The 21,920-nt window shown below is 40.1% G+C and overlaps 1 protein-coding gene across 2 annotated transcripts; it reads left to right on the top strand.

Moving 5' to 3' along the window:
* Positions 1 to 903: 903 nt before the first annotated feature.
* LOC116254925 (vacuolar fusion protein MON1 homolog) lies at positions 904 to 20,737 on the top strand. 2 transcript variants are annotated; one of them, XM_031630576.2, is made up of 14 exons: positions 904 to 2,098; positions 2,925 to 3,004; positions 3,112 to 3,183; positions 3,287 to 3,326; positions 3,561 to 3,662; positions 3,815 to 3,936; positions 7,865 to 7,997; positions 8,637 to 8,728; positions 12,402 to 12,483; positions 12,944 to 13,008; positions 13,192 to 13,488; positions 13,597 to 13,688; positions 20,001 to 20,065; positions 20,565 to 20,737. In XM_031630576.2, exons 1-14 carry the CDS (start codon positions 1,067 to 1,069, stop codon positions 20,658 to 20,660), a joined length of 2,370 nt encoding a protein of 789 aa, XP_031486436.1. In that variant the 5' UTR covers positions 904 to 1,066; the 3' UTR covers positions 20,661 to 20,737. The 2 variants fall into 2 exon arrangements, with proteins under 2 accessions (XP_031486436.1, XP_031486438.1); XM_031630578.2 differs by having other exon boundaries at positions 905 to 2,080.
* Positions 20,738 to 21,920: the final 1,183 nt, after the last annotated feature.

Genomic DNA, 21,920 nt, shown 5'->3' with positions numbered 1-21,920 from the left:
CAAAAGTTTTTTTTAATCCAAAACTATGTTACATATGTCTAGATATAAATATCACATCAGTATTAATATTTACAATGTTTATATATATAAAAAAGAAGTTTTTGTGATATTTTTTCCATAGTAAGAAAACATGAAACTTTTCAACCGATTCTCATACTCTAGAGTAGTAGAGTAGGGGTGAACACTAGCCGAGTCAAGTCCGAGTTCAGTTAGTTCGAACTCGACTCCATTAACGAAACCTCAAGCTCGAGAATAACTCAATGGAAACAGTTCGACTCGGCAGTTACGTGTTGAGATCGAGCTCAACTCGATCAAGGCTCGACAAATTCGTTTGAATAGAATTGATATTCATTGTTACATGTTGAGCTCCAGCTCGACTCACATTAATGCTCGACAAACTTATAAACTCATTTGAATATATCAACTTGATTAAGGTTCGACAAACTTAATTAAGGCTCGAGCTCAACTCGATAGTTACATGTTGAGTTCAAACTCAACTCGATTATTTGAACGAGTCGACTCATGAACTCAAGCTCAACTCATTAAGGAAATGACTCGGCTTGAACTCATTCACGAGTCGAGTCAACAAGTCGAGCTCGAGTAACTTGACTCGTTGTTCACCCCTACTCTAGATCCATTTCCAAACCTATTTTCCAACCACCAAGACCCATGCACACTAGGAAAACCCTTACTATACGACGAAAAACCCTTACTATACGACGAAAAACCCTTACTATACGACGAATTCTCCTGTTTGTGGAACCAAGGAAAGTGTTTCCGGGAGAATTTTCCGTCGAATGTGTATGACACTCCTCGAAGCATACGCCCTCAGAGAGTCCCACGAAGGAAAAGTTTCCGCGCAGGATCTGGGGAAATGTTTTCCCACCTGCTGGTCAAAAGAACTCATTCCCCAGCTCGCTCGCGCTCTCGACCGGTAGGTACAGCGCGTTTTTTCCGCCTAATTCCGCCCTCTATTTCGTCTGGATTTGTACCTTTCGAATTTACGTCATCCCCATAGTCACCGGAGAAGAGGCCGTCGCCGGAAAATTGCTTTCAATCATTCTCCATGGCCGCGGAATCCGATCCTTCCGGTGAGGCGAAGGTCGTAGCGGAAACTGAAGGTCGATCTTCAGATCCATCTTCCGAAGGCTCCAATTCGGGCCCAACTTCAGCAGGGAGCGGCGCAGACGAAGATCCTGAGGTGTCCGACCATGGCTTAAGTCGAGGAATGAGCTCGATGATGCTGAGCACGGGGGGGTTGCCCGTCGGACGGAGTGGAGTCGTCGAGGACGGAGGCGTTCAGCTTCGCGAAGAACCGAAGGTGGACGTCGTCGTGACGATTGGTTTGAATGAGGACGAGTCGCGTGGGAGGACTGATGGAGTCGGTGAAGTTGAGCAAGACGTCGAGCGGAATGAGGAATTGGGAACGGCAGGTATCGGGTCGAGTTCGGAAGGTTTAGGCGGCGGAGCGAACGGATTGGAAGAACGAAAAGAAGACGATGTTGAACTCCGTGAAGAATCCGCTGCTGACGATGGGGATGAGATTTCGGATGGATTACGTGATGGAGAGAGAGAACCCGGTGAAGAAGTCCCCGTCGAGCGTGTTGAGGAGTCGGCAAAGGCACCAGGCGTTAGAGCCGGTGGGTTGGAAGAAGAAGAAGAAAAAGAAGTCGATATTCGTGACAGATTGATCTCCGAGGGTGTGCGTCTCGTCTCAGTTGAGTCACGTGGCGGAGAGGAAGGATTGCATGAAGAGGACGTCGACCGCGGTGATATGGTGGCAACAAGTAATGGCATTTCGTTATTTTCAGAACCAGAGGGGCTCGACAACGTGGAGGAGCCGTCAGCCAGCATCATGTGGAGGGAAAACACAGAGCAAGAAGAGGTTCCTTCGAGTCCCAGTAGCAGTGGCTACGCTGGGGAGCGGGGCAGTAGCAGCGCAGGCAGTATGAGCAGCATGGAGTCGGGGGATTCGATCCGACGGGATGATGGTGAAGGGACAAGCGAAATTAGGCCTTTCTCCGAAAATAGCAAGGATTCTGGTTCAAATTGGATACCTGGGAAGCGGCACCTCGATGAGGTGAGTCCTGCCCGCCAAGTATGAACTTACTCCTCTTTCTCAAATTATCGTTTCTGCTCCTTTTTACGAAGGATTTCATTCTCTTCGAATTTCCATTATTGAATGGTAACGAGAAAGTCCATATTTGAGATTTCCCACATGCAAAATTCACTTATTAGGCTTTCTTCTCATCCTGACTCTGAAAATGAATTCCTCATGGAGTGTCTGAGGTAAAGGATAGAAAATGAAGGAGCAACTCGTATTGGGATTTAAATGTTTCGGACAGATAATAACAAAATGCTGGAGAGTTGGATAATCTAGATACACTAGAAATCAGATTCAGTGGAAGCAGACAAATCAATTTCCCAAAGCCATGTCCTAACCGTTTACATGTATTATACCATCTGTTCCTGCTATTTTTCAAAGCATTGTACATAATTGAGAGAGAGAGAGAGAGAGAGAGAGAGAGAGAGAGAGAGAGAGAGAGAGACCAATTGACCCATGCCAAATCCATGCTTAATCATTAAAATGAATGCTGAGGCATGGATCTGGCATCACTATTCATTTTCTCTCTCTCTCCCCTCCTTCTGTCAATTTCTCTCTGTGTGTGTGTGTCTCTCTCTCTCTCACACACACACACACACACACATATATATACATTTAAGGTCTATGCTAAAGCTCGTCTTTACGAAATTATGTACCAGGATTTTTATTTGGTTTTTTCCTTTTTCCTGAATTTGAACGTTATTACTACTCACAATTACCTATTAGACATTAATTTATGTTGATGTAGCTTATTGGAAATTTCATTTGGTATATGCATTCACTTGCATAATTACTCATGCTTATCACAAGAGTAGTGCAGGATGACGCTTCAATTTCTTGGAGGAAGAGAAAGAAGCATTTTTTTATTTTAAGCAACTCAGGGAAGCCAATATATTCTAGGTCTGACTATTGCTTCCACTCAAGTTTCTGTCTTGGAAAATTATTTTTCTCATTATTTCATTGCTTGGTGCAATAACCTGTCTGTCACATTTTCTTCAATTTTGCAGATACGGAGATGAGCATAAGCTGGCAGGATTCTCTGCAACTTTGCAGGCAATAATTTCCTTTGTGGAGAATGGGTACACCTTCACTTTGCGTTATTATTAATCCTGTTAGGTATATTTTTTCTTGTTTTGGCCGATCGGAATCCTATATATTGGTCTTCTTTGTTTAACTCTTCAGTGGAGATCGCGTGCAACTTGTACGAGCTGGGAAGCATCAGGTTAGTGTGCATTTTTCTTCATTCTGTTCTTTACAAGAGAGAATGCAGTTTTTGTGGGTTTCCGAAAAAACAAGTGCTGAAAAATCTGGAACCATTTGATATAAAGTTTGTAGATAACCTTTTCGGTGGAGCTTAATTACAAGTGGTTGATCATAGCAATGGAGCAACATATTGTACTATAGAATTTTGCAGTTGAATTATAGTAGGTTGATTTGAAGTTTGACATGCTTTCAGGTTGTTTTCCTCGTAAAAGGTCCGATTTACTTGGTCTGCATAAGCTGTACTGACGAGCCATATGAAGCACTAAGGGGACAATTAGAGCTTATCTATGGTCAGGTTAGCCATCTCAGATGTAGTTCATCCGTTCAAGAATTTAGCTATCCAAGTAAATTGTATTGCAGCACGATTTAATATGTAATAGTGCCTACTCACCTTATATTTTATCTTCCAAATTTCAAACTCAATATTCCTTCATGTGTTGGATGCAGATGCTAGTTATCTTGACAAAGTCTGTAAACAGATGTTTTGAGAAGAACCCAAAATTTGACATGACACCCTTACTTGGAGGAACTGATGTGGTCTTCTCTTCTCTCATTCATGCCTTCAGTAGGTTGGTGCCTTTATATTATAGTTTTAGAGTTTATTTTCAGAGTCTAAAGAATGTTTTATGACATGCAAGCATACAGATCTTTGTTATGGTACTATTAATAGGAGAAACTGATTTTTGGCTTTGCTCAGGTAAATATGCAAAATGGAAGCTTTCCTCTCATAATACAAATTAGAGTGTTTTAACAATACTTCTCACAAAGTGATTACTCAATCACCACATGACCACACACAAAGACACTTAATAGAGGGATATAATCTGGAAACTTATTACATGTCCAGAAGTTAATGAAAGGAATATAAACATACAAAGTAATAATAAAAAGTTTTTTATTATATCCCTCAACGCATACAAGTTGCATAGCTAATACATCAATTAAGACCCTTTTTATAGTAACATGAGGGAGCTGAAGTAGCTTTTGGGAGTATCCAACGACTAGCTGTTAACATTGGACACTCAAAACATCAAGAAACCATATTATGAAGATGCCTTTTGGGATTAAATTTGTCACAATAAAGGGAAAAATATAAAAAGGATAACATTGACAAATATTTATGTCAATATATTAATAATTATATATGTGTGTGTGTGTGTGTGTGAGTGTGTTTATGCATGTATACTAACATCCACTCTCAAATTGACAGTGTAATGTAATCACCAAAGGTTTGTAGGAGGAACGTAAAGTAGGGAGATCATAAGGATTTGGTGAAAAAATCTAGTATCTGATACTTTGACACCACACATGGAAGAGTTGAAATTCTCAAAAGTTATTTTCTAACATGGTGACAATTAATCTCAATGTGCTTCATTCCACTGGGACGTGTGAAAGATCTATATCTAGATTACTTAACTTGCAACACAAGTTTCTCTTTGACAAACTCAAAAATCAAAATAGAAAAGTCCTCCTTTGATCTCTGTAGCCTTAACCAATCGACTTCGTGGATTGGTGATCCTGCACCCAGCATTCTTGGGAATATATCTATGCAATAAAGCTTTAAGCAAACCTCTGATACATTTATTAAGTATAAATCATAATTCATAAACTGATAAGTGTACAAAATAACCAATCTTCGCATATGGTCAATAAAAGGGCATTTCATTTGTGTACTGAAATTGAAAATTAGAAAAGTGATAATAGTCAAGATACATACCAATTGACACTTTGCATACAATAGAACATATCAATTTCACTTTTGTTTCTTTAAAGCATAGGTATTGGTCTACGTTGCATGCACTAGAGAAATCAATTTGTCTTTGTTTTCCAAAACATAAATAAGAAGTATAAAATGTATATCATTCTGGAACTTCCTTTGTGTTTCGGTGAGATTATTTGAGTTCAACATTTCTTTTCAGATTTAGAATCTCAGAAACATGAGAGAGAGAGAGAGAGAGAGAGAGAGAGAGAGAGAGAGAGAGAGAGAAGGTTACTCTTGAGATCATGGTGAGCGGAGGTAACCGCTGCTGGAACAAGAAAGGAAAACAAAAAGGGTTGGGGCATTGGGCTGGACCCTCTTTTCTTTTTCTAAAAAACTTATTAATTCATTGTGGACCTAAAAATTTGATGGAGTTGGAAATCAGTCAAAGTTGATCGATTTGGCTAAAAAGGACATGGGTGTGTTGACTGGATCCATCATGGCATTCTTCCAGCTCCAGGCCAAGTCCAATCCCTCACCCGTGCCTGCACCATCTCTTGCCATCTTGACACAGTCATGCAGGTGGGGCACCTTTTTGGGTGTCTGTTTGACATTATTGACATATAGACAATGTTATCACTGGCGTAGTGTATCGCATATTGGTCGGGCCGATCTATACGCCGTATCGTAACATATCGTAAATGTATCGTAACGTATCATAAAATTAATTTTTTAATTTTGAAAAAATATTAAAAAAATCATAAAAAATTTCAAAAAATCATAAAAATTCCAAAAAAAATCCGAAAAAACAAGTAAAAATCAAGAAAAATGTATTTAAAGGAACATTCATCATTCATGTATATGATTATGAAGTATGAAGTATGAACTATGAACTATGAACTATGAACAACACATTCCAAAATCAGACATTCAAAATAACATAATAAGCAGCGGAAGAGAATTCGATTACATCACAATTCATAAGTTCAAAAGTGAAAACATATAGTTATCAATCATGATTCATTCAAGTTTCAACAACAATCCTCGTCAATCGTCATTTCCATCATCATCTTCATGATCATCTTCATTTTCTTCATTAAGTGCTTCTATCCCCTCTGTTGGAAATGGAATGTCACCAACATTCCATTGCTCTCCAGCCTCTCCTTCTTCAATAATCTCTGCTACTCCTCGTCAATCTTGATGCAAATGGAGAAAATATCTCCCTCCCACGTCTCTTGCAGTGTTTAGAAACAATAGAAGAGAGAGAGAGGAGCGTAGGCTTTAAAAAAAAGACGCAAGAAAGGGGCCGTCGTGCCCTTTTTTCATTTTAACCTCGTATCGTACGATACGGTGCCCGTATCGCATGATAAGGGCGATACGCACACGTATCGTGCGTATAACTTGTATCGTATCGTTTTTGTTGATACGGACCTATGTCACATGGACACGGCAAAATGGGCCGCGCACCGGTGTCGACACTCCGACACCTGGATACCGACACTTGGACACGGCAGGATACGTTTTGGATCGGGTCTGGGTTAGACCCAATCCAAACCACTTTACTAACCTAACATTCTTTGTTTTGTTTGAGACTTTTTATTTTTTGTTTGAGACTTTCTTTTTTATGACTTATGAGATTGGTGATGAACAATGATTTGTTTGAGAGTTTGAGACTTTCTTTCTTATGACTTATGAGATTGTAAGAGTGAATTATTAATTTAATGTTTTTTTTTTCAAATTTTATTATCCTTTTTAATTTTTTAGAATATAAATTCGCCGTGTCCATGTATCCTAAAATTTTGAAAATTGCCGTGTTCGGGTACCTGTACCCGTACCCGTGTGACATAGATACGGACGATACGTATCGTACGATACGCGTCCTGGATAACATTGCATATAGATCCGGTTCAAATGCAATCCTGCACAATGTTCATGTCTTGCCGTGTCGGCAATGGTGCAGCATCTTTTGGGGTGAACACATGAGAGATTAACACACACACACACACACACACACACACACACACACACATATATATATATATATATATATATATTTGGCTGACCCTATGGCAATTTTTCTCTAATTTGAACTTTCTTAAGGAATATAGATCATCCTGCCTGTGACAAGGCAAATGTGCTCTTTGCCTTCACCCTTTCCATTATTTTGACAAATATACCTGACTCTGAAAGCACATGAACTTAACAAGGAAATCAATGTTATTAATATTTGAATGAAGCTGAGTGCTTTCTATTAAAGATAAGGTTAGCTTACTATCCTTAAGTATTATTTGTTTATTATGAGACTTTTTCAATCAGATTCTTGGCTTGCTCCTTATAATGCCTAAAAAATTTTTTATTCTAACGTTCCCCCATGAATATTGGGTTATTTGTCTTTGTTAATATGGAACCTTAGAAGGCAGGATGCTGCTGATGCTATAGCTCCATTAGTTCCTACCTTCAGGCTTTCTTTTGTGCAAGTATTGGATGAATCTGCACTTCTTAGCTTTAAATAGGTTTTTTTGTGCATGTTAGCAAGGTTATTAACTACTCTGAGTTCTTTCTGGAAGAGACGGTCTTTTTCCTTGTTTGTATTTCTTTACCATAGCATGCTGATGACAAATGTTGAGAAATTCTGTTCCTTCTGTGATAGAATATATAAAAAACATTAGCCTATATTGTCCCTGATGAAGTGAGTCTCAACATCTTAGCTTTATTTTAAAATGGTAGTCCACTTTTTCTTTTTCATGTTATACTTGGACATCCCACATAAATATATGGTTTTGTAAATTGTTTTGTAGGAATCCAGCTAGTTTTCTTCATGCATATACGTGCCTTCCTCTTGCTTACTCCACCAGGCAGGCTGCAGGCGCTATTTTGCAAGATGTTGCTGACTCCGGAGTCTTATTTGCTATATTAATGTGCAAACACAAGGTTTGTTGTTTTTATTCAGAATTTATTGGCTGTGGTAACAGGGAAATAGGTGTATTCTGGAAGTCCGTATACACAAAATTGCCCCGTGTCTGCACATCCTTGTATGTTATTAGGTGTTTTTTCTGAACTTCTATATTTGAATAATAAAATGTTATTGAAGCTTTTCTCCTTTTTTCTACAATTCCTCTTTCCTTCCTCTCTGTTTTCTCCTCAATGTCCCATCACCTACCTTAAATGATACTCTCTAGAAGCAGGAGTATTTTGGATCGACCATTGGTTACCAATGGAAGGTTTGGATCCACCAGGTTTAGATACAGCTGTGTGTGGACAAACAGTTTCAAAAAGCTTGGGTGGGGGACACAACTAATATGTGTGTGTGTGTTTGTATGTATGCATAGCATCACAAATATTGCTGATATTTTCAAAATATCATAGTAAAAATGCGAAAAAAAAATTGAAAAAGAACTATCTTTACATTTTGACAACATTCTCAAAATGAAAGTTTTGCAAAAACCACAATGGTATTTTCTGAAAAAATCCATCATTAGTATCGTTTTTGGGTTTATATGTTTTTCCATTGTGGTTGGTATTGTGTATTAGCTTGGACAGTTGACAAGACTTAGAATATAAAGTCTGCAGGTTATCAGCCTTGTGGGAGCTCAAAAAGCATCACTCCATCCAGATGACATGCTTTTGCTTTCAAATTTTGTGTTATCCTCAGAGTCATTCAGGTAAGAGAAGTATATTTTTAAGAATCTATTATTTGTTTGAGATCTAAGAGTCCCATCTTAGTATTTGCAATTTGAAATTTTGAATGGTTTTCTGATAGGACGTCAATAATTTCTAATTGCCAGAATATTTACTGCAGTTTGTGTTGTACAACATTTTATTAGGTGTTAAAATATATGCATATATATTGTTGTATGTCTAAGAGACATGCATATATAGATATGTTTACATGTATGTACTATCACAGTATATACATATGTATATATTTGTATGCATGTTAATGTAAATTATTGTATTTTATCTCTCCTATTTCTGTTTTTCCGGTTGTCTCTTTTTTGTTTGTTGTAATAAAACAAATGCCCTTGAAGGGCGTGTGTAATCTGTGTCTAGCCATTAGAGTGTCTAATGTTTAGTCTTTGACTGGCTGTGTCCAGCCTGTAATGTTTTGAATAAGGGGCACTGCAGCATAATAATTATGCTTCTTGAGATGACTATTAGGGTATAATAAAAGTTCCTTTTTACTATTTGGTATGTAATTATGTCTTTTTTAGTGTCACTGGTAAAATATTAAGAGTGATCAGGGCACTGGCATATTTGATGAGAGATATCCTACGAGCCTTCATTCTAGGCTGTTTGTAAAGACTTGTACTTTTACATCTCTTGCTGCTGCGTATCTTTGCTTCTTTGGTATTTCTCCAGTTTTCCCTTGATTCTATCTCTTGAACTTCATCAAGAGTGGCGTATCTTTGCTTCTTTGGTATTTCTCCAGTTTTCCCTTGATTCTATCTCTTGAACGTCATCAAGAGTGCTATTATTCCCTACAAACTCAACTCAACCAACTATGCAATGTGGACTTCAAATGTGAAGCATCACATCCAAAAGGAGAGGTTTGTGAGGATATCTTGATGGAACAAAAAGGAAACCCAGTGTTCAACGTGCTGGATTTGATCAAGAAATCAAGAATCTTGAAGTAGATGAAAGGATCAAAGTTGTTGAGGAATAGGAAAAAATGCTTGAATAGAAATGGAAGACTTCAATTCAATGTAATTTCTTGGATTCTTAACCTTGTGGAAATAAGAATTTGTGCCAGTGTGGCCAAATTCTCCCTTGCTAACTAATCATGGGGTCTACTTTCAAAGGATGACTAGACGAGTAGAAGCAAGGACATCACTTATCGATATTGTTTGGAGGGAAAGTTTGTCTTCCCCAAAAAGGTGACATATTAATAAGTCAGAAAATTTTCTCTTTTTCTTTAAAGGATAGAATGAAATATGTTATTTGTGAGCCAGCCTGGAAATCTAATAAGTATCTTAAATTACACAATATCATGTTGAGAAGCAATATTTCCTTAACGGTCTATGTCAAAAATATGAACAAACTAGTTCAAAACTTTCTAAATGAGGTTTCTGTTCATAGTGTCGATGATATTCTCCTAGAAGTGGAAGGTTTTGAAAATCTTGAACAAAGTGACTTGAACAGAAAAAATGTTTATACCAAATTTTAGATCAACAAAAGAATGTTTATATTCTAAGTACGGGATACTTCAAACTTATCTTTCATGAAGTATATCCATGTAAAATGAGAAAAGTTGTCAAGGAAAAGAACATAATGTTTACTTTCAGAATTTGAAGGTTCAAGAGCAGGTCCCACACATCATAACAAATGATCTCAAAAGGCTGAGAAGCCCTTTCATTTATTGATTGAAAAGGAAGAACATGACTCTTACATAAATGACAACTCGGACAAAACTTATCACAAGAACTGAAACTTAGGAAGAAGACCTTCTAACACAAGCCTCTCAACAAAGACACGACTACAATGACCAAACTGTGAATGCCAAATATTTGCCCTATTACATTTATCAAGACTATAAACTCCAGGATTTTGAGACGAGATAGATTGACAAACTGACTTTGACTCATGGCGGACAACAACTGCAGGATCTTGTTGAAGAACTACATGTCTCTGCATCTCTCTCCTTTAGGGAACATCTTCCTCATTGTAATATGCTTGACAAAGTGAATTCAGTAGCAGAATTGTAAATTTGGATACAATTCCGCTACTGAATTCACTTTGTCAAGGATATTACAATGAGGAAGATGTTCCCTAAAGGAGAGAGATGTAGTTCTTCAAGAAGATCCTGCAGTTGTTGTCTGCCATGAGTCAAAGTCAGTTTGTCAATCTATCTCGTCTCAAAACCCTGGAGTTTATAGTCTTGATAAATGTAAGAGGCCAAATATTTGGCATTCACAGTTTGGTCATTGTAGTCGTGTCTTTGTTGAGAGGCTTGTGTTAGAAGGTCTTCTTCCTAAGTTTCAGTTCTTGTGATAAGTTGTGTCCGAGTTGTCATTTATGTAAGAGTCATGTTCTTCCTTTTCAATCAATAAATGAAAGGGCTTCTTAGACTTTTGAGATCATTTGTTATGATGTGTGGGACCTGCTCTTGAACCTTCTCTGTGTCCTCCCATTCCATTTCTTCCTCCTTCCATCTCTCTTTATTCCTCTCTGTCGTGCTCCCCTTTCTTAACATTATTCTGCCTTCCTTTTCTGGCTATTCAACTTCATCATGACTTTTTGGCAATTGATTACATCAGTCATTTAAGTTTTTGATGTCTCTATATTTTGTCCTTTTTGGTTGTCATCTGGATCAAATTCTCTTGCACGTCTCAGTTATTAAAACCAATTTATTCTTCTTCAGCTGATGCTTTGGTTCACTTCCAACGTGTGCTATTGTTTATTCTTTTATTATCTTTGTTCTGCCTACTGTTTTACTTTTAGCCAGTGTTTTTGGACTTTGCCCTGATTTCAACTAACATACTTCTCAAATACACAACAATTGACAGAACCACTCTTTGCATAGTTCTGTGCTCATCCCAAAAAAAAAAAAAATGACAAAAGAAAAACATCAAGTTGCTAAAATTTCGAATCAATTAGTTGTGATTGGATATGAAGTTGCAGATAAATAAAGTTGGGCAGACATTGAATGGGCTAGGCCCGAAATATCATGTATTGACTACATCCCAACAGTGTTTGCCATAGTTGCCAACTTTTGAAGATTTGCAGGCTCAGTTACTACAGTACGAGATGAGTTTGAAAGGGATAACTTTGTTATTTAATGAGTAATCATCATGATATACTTCACTGCTACAACATGCTAACTGTTCATGTCTAAAAAATCAGTTACTTACTAATGCGTACTGGAGGCCTTTACAGTCCTACTTTACTATAAGGCTAGACATAGCACGGCAGTTGGGCACACCAAAGACATTTTATGGACACAGGCATCCCAGATTTTCCAGTATTAGATACAGTTGACATTATGTTATGAAATTATGTATCAATTTTGCTTGTTTTGCTCGTTTAAATTATTCCAATTTCTGTTATTTCTCTTTCCAAAATTTGTTACAAATTGCAGAATGATATAAACTATAATCTTGATGGTTTTAGTATAGAATCTGAGGTTGCTGTTAAAAGTTTTCACTTGAGATAGTGTTCATCTTCTTTGCCTCATTAATATATATTTGTGACACACAAACACATACAACTGCTTTCCTATGTCAATTTTCAGGAATATGTAATGATGCCTATCCCTGCGGGTAATACACTTTCTTTATCGTATTGTTTCTACATCATGCATGTGTATCTTACGTATGTTGTTCATGTTGCCTTCTGCAGGACATCTGAATCTTTCTCACCAATTTGCTTGCCAAGATTCAATCCCATGGCATTTCTCTATGCCTATGTTAGCTATTTAGATGTAAGTCGCTTTGCAAAATCTCAAAGTCCCTTCTTCCTCTCATCCTCCAAAAAAAGGGGAAAAGGAAGTTCATATATCTATCAGAAATTGGAAATAAGCACAAGCGTAGTGTGCCAAGTTTGATCCATATGTTGCAATGTCGACATCTAGCTTGAAATTTGTAGGAATTCCTTGATTTCAAAGTTTGATAAATTGTCTTCAAAATATTTCCTGAGTTTTAGCATCTTAGCGTAAAGAGAGGGATGACAACCACCTGCATAGATTGGTATATAAGTGCTTGTATATTTCCATGGCCAAGTGTATGCTCCAGAATTAATCATAAGCATTGATTCTAAGCCACATTTAAAGATGAATGTCATTGAGTGAAGGGCAGTTGTCAGTCTTCTGGTTGGTTGAAAAACAAAAACTGAGTGATATTATCTAATACAGCCTGAGATTTATGTAATTCTTTTCATGACAGGTTGACACATACTTGATGTTGCTTACTACTAGTTCAGATGCCTTCTATCATCTTAAAGATTGCAGGTAGGGATCTTCTCTGGTGAGGGAAGTACTCATTTGTATAGGTGCCTTAATGATGAGGAAGAGACAGAATTCAGTTAATATATAGGCACAATGACTTAAAGTCTTAAATGTCTGTTTTTGGGATTGTTTCTCCCCTTCTGTTTGAAAAATAATTGGCTGCGTTCATTATCTTTTGTATTATAGGTTTCGCATTGAGAATGTGCTTCTGAAGTCTAATGTCCTTTGTGAAGTTCAAAGATCCGAGCTTGATGGTGGTCTTAGAGTTGAGGATCTTCCTCTTGATACAAATCCACGCTCAGGGTCTGCATCACCTCATCTTGGTCAAGAAAGGTCAGCTCCAGGTTCTCCAACCAGAGCCATAAACAATGGTGTTGGTGGTCCAGCTGGACTTTGGCATTTCATGTACCGGAGTATTTACTTAGACCAGTATGTAGCTTCAGAGTTTTCACCACCTCTCCAAGGTCAGAAACAGCAAAAGAGGTACTTATTGAAGAAAGAAATACCCTCAACTTGTTGAGTTTCTTCAGTCAGCAAAGCAATTTATAAGCTGGTGAAAGAACAATAAAAGATGTATTACTTCCCATGCAGATTATACAGGGGATATCAGAGACTTTATGTGTCCATGCACGACAAGTTGACTGGACCGCACAAGACACAATTCAGAAGGGACGAGGATTATGGTTAGCTTTTTTTTTTCTAATTGAACGGAAGTTATCTAAATGAATTGGATGATGAGTATATGTTCAACGCCACTTCTACAAGTTCTAATTTTCTACTTCAAATATTTTTACTACTAATCAAATTTTGACCTTAAGCAATTTACTTTGTCTTTTCAGTTTCTCTATTGTGCCTCTATGATCAGTCTTCTACCTTTCTGCTTATGGTGCTTGTGCCAGTCTTCTACTTTTGTGTTCTTTTGGCGCTTATGTTTGATTAAAAATTTAAAACCATTTAAACATAGTTGAAGGAAAAGCAAAAGCTTCTCATCGGCTTTGGGAACATTGTGGTAAAGTACATATCTCCAGATAGATAAATGCATAATAAAAATAGTAAGAAATCATTTTCATAATTCAGATTTTCTATGCAGCTAGTTTTTAGGATTTGGGAATTTGTATGCCATCATTTATGTCATAATTCAGATTTCCCATGCAGCTAGTTTTCTGTGGCAGAATTTATTTGTAGCTTTCCTAGTAAGAGCTCAACATCTTATCCCTTTGGTGAAAACGATCTCATTAAAAGTTAGTCTTTGGAACTTATGACAAGATTCACCTCTTGAAAATAATCACTCCTAAGACACAAATTCAAGACTATTCCTCCTTGGAAAATATTTGAATTAACTGGAGGGGAGATTGGCACAGTGGGAGTGGGCCACAGAGGCGGATGAAGTTTGATTCCCATGCGCATCTGCTTTCTGCATAACCCCGAGCAACCATAGGCCCTCGACTGGGGGGTCATAGGCTTGGATTGAAAAAAGGGATGGTATAATAAAATTGTTAAGATGTGTTTATATTCAGTTTTAGGTTTAAGAGGGTACTTTTGTAATAACTTTTCCTTTAGATGTTTCTCTTGTAACTTCTCTCTCTCCTCTAGTCTATATAAAGAGGAGTTAGGGCAGATTTCGAGGTTAATCAAAGATTATTCTTTCTAATCTTATCATGGTATCAGAGCAGCAGCCGTCTCCTCCTCCTTGGCGCGCCGATTGAGCGGCGCCGCCCGCCGCCTGACCGCGCCCATCGCTGCGCTTCCTCCACCCGCTCGTGTCCACCCATCTCCGCCCGTCGCTGACCTCGCCACCCGACGCCTCTGCCAGTCGCTGTCCTGACCTCTCCGCCCGACGCCTCCGCCCGTTGCTGTCTTCTCCACCCGACGCCTCCGCCCGTTGCTGTCTTCTCCGCCCGACGCCTCCGCCCGTTGCTGTCTTCTCCGCCCGACGCCTCCGTCCGCTGTTGCAGTCATCTTCGCCGCTGCCCGCCGTGACTGTCACCTCCGCCCGCCGCCGCCGTCTGTCACTGTTGCTTCTCCGCTGCCGCTGCACGCTGCATCGCCCTTGCTGTCTCCACCATTCTCCTCTGCTCCGCCGCTGCCCTGCACGCTGATTTTCTTCTCAGCGTCTTCGCTGCATCGCCTCCTCTACTCCGCCGCTGCTCTGCACGCTGATTTTCCTCTCAGCGTCTTCGCTGTCGCCTTTGGTAATCTGTCTTCGTTCAGTTCTGTTGTTGCCTCTTCCAGCCGATCAGACTTATGGATTGCTGCCCGTGTTAACTGCTTCATGATCAGCATGTTGTCTTTCGATATGTGATTGTCTTCTTTTTGCCTGCACTTCCTATTCCGTGGCTCGGTTTCCTCCATTGTGTTGAGCGATGTCTGAAATTAGCAGCGGCGCTAATACCTCTTCCTTTGTGTCGTCGGGAGAGATGAAGAGTTCCCCATTTTCCAGCTTTATCACCAAAATGGATGGGGGTAATTACGAGATGTGGGCCATGCAAGTAAAAAGAACCTTGATCGCTCATGAGAAGGAACATCTTATATTGGAGCCCGAGCCCGTACAGAAGGTAGGAAAATATACTACTTGGTTTAAAGATAATTCGTTGGTTATGGTATGGATTGTTGGTACTCTTACTCAAGACATTGCCAATGAAGTCCTGCATAAGGAAAGTGCAAAGGATATGTGGGATTCCCTTGCAGCCACCTATTCACAAGCAAGGAATGAAACCAGAATTATGCAGCTTCATCATGATATTCATCAGATGCGCCAAGATGGTCGCCCTCTACATACTTATTATTCTAGTCTCAAGTCCATGTTTGAGAGACTAAACAGCTACTTTCCTGCATGTAAGTGTGAGCAACAGAAGGCATACAGAGATATGCTTATGGTCGGAGTATTTCTGTCTGGATTAGACTCTGTTTATGAATCAGCAAAGAATCAGATGCTCACTAGTCCCTCGATTCCTCCTATTGATGAAGCTTATAGTAGGCTAAGCAGAATTCCAATCCCTTCATCGACTGTTCTTGATACCACTTCTGCTATGCTTGCTACTCGTGGCAGAGGTGGGTCCCTCTTTGCCAGAGGACGAGGATACCGTGGCCGTGGCAATACCCCTTCGCGCCCAGTATGTCAGTTTTGTCATCGCATTGGTCACACTGTGGATAAGTGTTGGCAGAAACATGGTCGTCCAGCTGTTGCCAATCAGACTGTTTTTACTGATTCTCCAGAGCAGCCTAAGACTCAACATCCTGTTTCCTCCAGTGAGTTACGTGCAGATGATATTATCTCTCAGTTGAGACACTTGATTGGAGATAGACCTCAACAAGCTCCTGATCCGACCACATCTACTATCACTACTGCTGCCAGTGCATCTTCATCTGGTATGTATTCTGACACTACAGATTGGCTCATTGATTCAGGTGCATCGACACATCTCTGTGGAGACAAGGCACAGTTTACTTCTTATGTCCCTACTCCACCTGGTCGCTCGGTTATTCTAGCAGATGGCAAATATTCTCCCGTTGTTGGACTTGGAGAGGTCCAACTTACTTCATCATTACCATTGCAACATGTTCTTCATGCACCAGAATTCCCACATAGCCTACTATCTATCAGTCAGATTACCAGAGATTTAAACTGTCGTGCGATATTTGACTCCTCTTCTCTTGTGTTTCAGGATATACTGACGGGCAGGGTGATTGGCAGTGGCCGTGAACAGGGAGGTCTTTACAGGCTAGTGCATCCCTTTCCCTTTGCTGGATCTACCTCTGCAGGGTCGTCCTCATCCTCGGCTTATACTTGGCATTTACGTTTTGGACATCTACCGTTTCAGAAACTGCTGCATGTTCTTCCTCAGCTGTCTCCCAAGTCTTCTTTTCAATGCGAGTCTTGTCAGTTGGGCAAACACCATAGGTCATCCTTTCCTCCGCGGCCCAGTCGAAGTAGCCATTCTGTGTTTGAGTTACTTCATTTTGATGTTTGGGGTCCGAGTCGTACACCTGCTCTTCAAGGTCATCGATATTATCTTGTTGCTGTCGATGACTATAGTCGTGTTAGTTGGGTTTTTCTTATGAAGCATAAATCTGAAGTGGGTCATGTAATCAAAAATTTTATCAATGAAATTCTGACTCAGTTTGATACTTGTGTCAAAATTGTGCGCTCTGACAATGCTCTTGAGTTCTGTGCTTCCTCTTTGGAACAATTTTTCAGGGATAAGGGTATCATCCACCAAACTTCTTGTGCCTATACCTCCCAACAAAATGGGGTTGCTGAACGGAAACACCGTCATATTCTTGATGTTGCCAGAACCATTATCATACATAGCCATGTTCCCCATTCTTACTGGGGCGATGCTGTTCTCACAGCATGCTATCTTATTAATCGTATGCCGTCATCTGTGTTGGGAGACCTTATTCCTATCTCTGTCCTCTTTCCTGACAGAGACTTGTTTTCTGTTCCACCTCGTGTTTTTGGATGTGTTGCCTTTGTTCAGTTGCTTGGTCCTGGGCGAGATAAGTTGTCTCCTCGGGCCATCAAAACGATCTTTGTTGGTTATTCCCGCACTCAAAAGGGATATCGATGTTATGATCCTTCTACTCGTCGGTATTATGTGAGTGCTGATGTTACATTTTTTGAATCAACCTCTTTCTTCTCCCCAAATGGAACTCAATTAAGGGCGCCTGCATTAAATGATGAAGTCCAATTTCCTCTACCTCTCATGAGTTGTCCAAACCCAGTTGATCCACGTTTTGGGGCTGTCTACCATCGTCGTACTAAGCCTGCTGCGCCTGTTCAATGTGCACCTGTGCCTTCACCCAGCACGCCCAAGGTAATTCCTGACACAAACTCAACTGACAATGTTTTATGTAATGATGACATAGGAGTATGTCACGAGCATGTTCCTGCTCCTAATGAACTTGATGTGCCCATTGCTCAAAGGAAAGGCAAACGCAGTTGCACTTTGCATCCTATCTCTGGTCATTTATCCATGGATAGACTCACCCCTATGTACCGACAGTTTGTCAAGGGGCTGTCGGCTATTGCTCTTCCACAGAATCCCATGGATGCTCTCTCTGATCCCAAATGGGCAGCGGCTATGCAAGAAGAGATGGATGCTCTTCAGTCTAGAGGCACCTGGACCCTTGTTACTCCTTCAGTTGATGCAGCCATTGTTGGTTGCAGATGGGTCTTTACTATCAAATACCGAGCAGATGGCAGTATTGACAGATATAAGGCTCGTCTGGTTGCAAAAGGCTATACCCAAACTTATGGGGTTGATTATTATGATACCTTCTCTCCTGTGGCACGACATGCTTCCTTACGGATTCTCCTTGCTGTGGCTGTCAGCAAGAATTGGTCCCTCTCACAGCTTGATGTCAAAAATGCCTTTCTCTATGGTGACTTACATGAAGAAGTGTATATGCAGCAACCACCAGGGTTTGTTGCTGAGGGGGAGTGTCAGAAAGTGTGCAGATTGCGAAAGGCGATTTATGGTCTGAAACAGAGTCCTCGAGCTTGGTTTCAGAAATTGTCAGAGAATATTGAGAATGAGGGCTTCAGACGTTCTTCGGCCGACCATTCCCTCTTTGTCAAGAAGACTTCTACAGGTACGGTGATAGTTCTTGTTTATGTTGATGATATCATTGTTACAGGGGATGATGATCAGGGGATTTCCAACATCAAGGATGTCCTTGGACAACACTTTGTCACCAAGGACCTTGGTGAACTACGTTATTTCCTTGGTATTGAGTTTGCCAGAAATCAAAAGGGCCTTATCATGTGCCAGAGGAAATACGTTACTGATGTTTTGCAAGAGACAGGGATGCTGGGGTGTCGGCCTGCATCCACGCCTATGGATATCAATACCCGCTTGTATGATGATGATACTGAAGATGTTGATGCAAGACAGTATAGAGGGATTGTTGGGAAGCTCCTATACATCACTGTTACTCGACCTGACATTGCCTATGCTGTTAGCAGAGTGAGTCAATTTATGGATAAGCCCAAGAAAGTTCATTGGGATGCTGCTATGATGATTCTTAGGTATCTAAAGAATTCACCAGGAACGGGACTCTTCTTTCAGAATGGTACCTCACTCACTATATCTGTGTATGTTGATGCCGACTATGCAGGATGCCCCTCAGACAGAAAATCCACTACTGGATTTTGTGTGTTTATTGGATCCAACTTGGTTACATGGAAGAGTAAGAAGCAAACTGTGGTTGCCAGATCAAGTGCAGAATCTGAGTATAGAGCTATGGCTCAGGGTACTGCTGAAGTTATGTGGGTTAGATCCCTGATGTTGGATCTTACTGTCGAAGTGCCTCTTCCTATGCAACTGTTATGTGATAACAAAGCTGCACTGTTTATTGCTAATAATCCGGCTTTTCATGAAAGAACCAAGCATGTTGAAGTAGATTGTCACTATACTAGAGACATGATTCAAAAGGGGTTTGTAAGGACCTCACACATTTCAACTACAGGGCAAACGGCTGATATCTTTACTAAGGCTCTTGCAAGGGGACCATTCCAAAGCTGCTGTTCCAAGTTGAGCCTATTTGACATATACGCTCCAACTTGAGGGGGAGTGTTAAGATGTGTTTATATTCAGTTTTAGGTTTAAGAGGGTACTTTTGTAATAACTTTTCCTTTAGATGTTTCTCTTGTAACTTCTCTCTCTCCTCTAGTCTATATAAAGAGGAGTTAGGGCAGATTTCGAGGTTAATCAAAGATTATTCTTTCTAATCTTATCAAAAATGTTGAAGGTTCTTGTTGCAATTGGTTGGGATGTTATAAACATTGTTAGCACCTGGGAGGCAGGGAGTATCTGATTGGTACAGCAAACAAATTAAAGTTCCAAGTTTGGCATGTGTAGTTCAAGCATTTCATTAAGCCTGTATTTGTCATCTTTATTTCATTTGCTTAAACATAATGTTTTTCTGTCAGTATTTATTATTCTCTTGACCAAGTTCCAGTGCTCATGGACAACTTGTTTCATTTATGTCAGTTCTTCTATGCTGGATTACTCCGGACTTTGAGCTATATGCAGCATTTGATCCACTTGCTGACAAGGTGTGTTTTCATTCTGGTCCAACTGAATGCATGTAGAAGATTCAAAGAAAGATTTGTCAACACAAGGAAAAGAATGTTAGACTATCACCCATGCAAATTGTTCACAATTCTGTGAAACTGCAAACAGTTGCATGCTCATTTTTTCTCTTAAAATTTGATTAATTAAAAGGAAAAAAAAAATGAAGCTTCAGTTTCTTTATATATAGTTATTTCTTATTATTACATAGTTGTGATTCCCTAGTTCAGATTTCTATCCTGGCTACTGGCATGACATGGTCTCATCTAAGCTATGTAAGGGGTCTCCATGTGGTTAAAAATAAGGAAACAAAAAACTCAAAGACATGAACTGAATGAGAGACACGTGCATGCTTGTCTCTGGCTGGCTTTCTGTTTTTATGTATAGAAATTTGTATCCTACGAATTGAGATTTGTGAGCTGTTTATTTCATTTTTCTGTTTGGTGTCGTACTAATTCTTCTGTTCTTGTTATGCAATTGCAGGCAACCGCGATAAGTATTTGCAATCGAGTGTGCCAATGGGTGAGGGATGTAGAGAATGAGATTTTTTTGTTAGGTGCAAGCCCTTTCTCTTGGTGATTGCATCTGATTTATGTAGCTCTCTTTATTTTAAATTTATGAAAAATATGAAATCAATAGTTGATAGTTTGATATTATGTGCGTCTCAATTTCAGTTGCTCGGTGAAATTTTGTTCTGCGTCAGTAGATTATTATTCGGGTCCCTTAGCTATGTGGTCGTGGGCATGCAGGGTTGAGCTTCTCTTTGAAAAAGAAAGAACGGTTCCTTTTTCTATTCTCCGGCCATCAACCATCTGCTGTAACAAAAAATGACTTCATATGGGGTCTACTTTTGCTGATAATTTCGAAAATCTCTTGATTTTGATTTTTCTCGAGACAATCTTCGCCCCTATGCGGAGCGTCTGACGAGTGACGGGGGCCTTAATTTTAACCGGGAACAGATTGAGCTCTCTCTCTCTCCAAAAAGTTCAGAAATGAATTGTTGCAAGGGCGGTTTTTCTGTAAATTCAACATCTGAAACTGAAAAAATGGATCCCAAATACGGTTTTCCGCTTGAATGATGACGCCATCTCCTGCGAGTAATTGAATACAAAAACATGATTAACCGTGACCTTTATCTTTTTGCACTGGCGTGCGACCATCAGAGGTCGCTGCCTGTTTTACATGATTAGGAGTGAAGACACATGTGTGGGCAATTGTCTACACAGTCTAATAATTTTTTTATATTGAGATATTGGTTAGCTCTAAATTTTTATATTTTTATAGACAAAGTGCTCTGTCAATGTTTGAAGTTATTTTCTGTCAGGAATTGCATTTTATAAAAAGAACGAGACGTCCCATTATTCTGCCTCCAAATGGATCCATTTGGGCCTTGATTTGCACGAATTCTAAAAAATGAGGTTCACTTTTCCGATTTTTCTGTGACAGGCTTCAATGCAGCCACCATCTGATAGAAATGTGAGGGAGGGAGACAGGTTTCTACCCCTCCCACTGCCCGACGGCAGCGCCCTCTCCCTCCTGCCAGCTGACGGAGCCACCCAGCCAATCGGCCGGCGGGAGGGAGTGAGGGAGGGAGAAGGGGTTCCTCCCCCTCCCGCAGCCGGCTGACGGCCCAAAAGTAGCCGGTTGGTGACTGCAGGGCAGAGCTGGCCGATGCCTGGGTGCTGCCGTCAGCCGGCGGGAGAGGAACCGCTCTGGCTCCTCCACGTTAAGGAGGAAGGAAGAGGGAGAAGTACTCCTTTGGCAGCCGATGGTGGTGCCAGGTTGTCGGCGGTGCTATGATGGTGGCAGACCGTCCAGCGTCGCCACCACCAATTGGGC

The sequence above is a fragment of the Nymphaea colorata genome, chromosome 5, assembly GCF_008831285.2.
Source record: "Nymphaea colorata isolate Beijing-Zhang1983 chromosome 5, ASM883128v2, whole genome shotgun sequence".
NCBI lineage: Eukaryota > Viridiplantae > Streptophyta > Magnoliopsida > Nymphaeales > Nymphaeaceae > Nymphaea > Nymphaea colorata.
Note: the sequence above shows the minus strand (reverse complement) of the source record. Positions and strands in the feature narration are given on the sequence as shown.

Bases quoted from the DNA above. Each gene is read 5' to 3' on its own strand.
- LOC116254925 (XM_031630576.2), top strand. From the start codon at position 1,067: ATGGCCGCGGAATCCGATCCTTCCGGTGAGGCGAAGGTCGTAGCGGAA. The intron at 13,009-13,191 runs GTAGGGATCTTC...TTTGTATTATAG, and splicing joins TATCATCTTAAAGATTGCAG to GTTTCGCATTGAGAATGTGC. The intron at 13,689-20,000 runs GTTAGCTTTTTT...CATTTATGTCAG, and splicing joins CAGAAGGGACGAGGATTATG to TTCTTCTATGCTGGATTACT.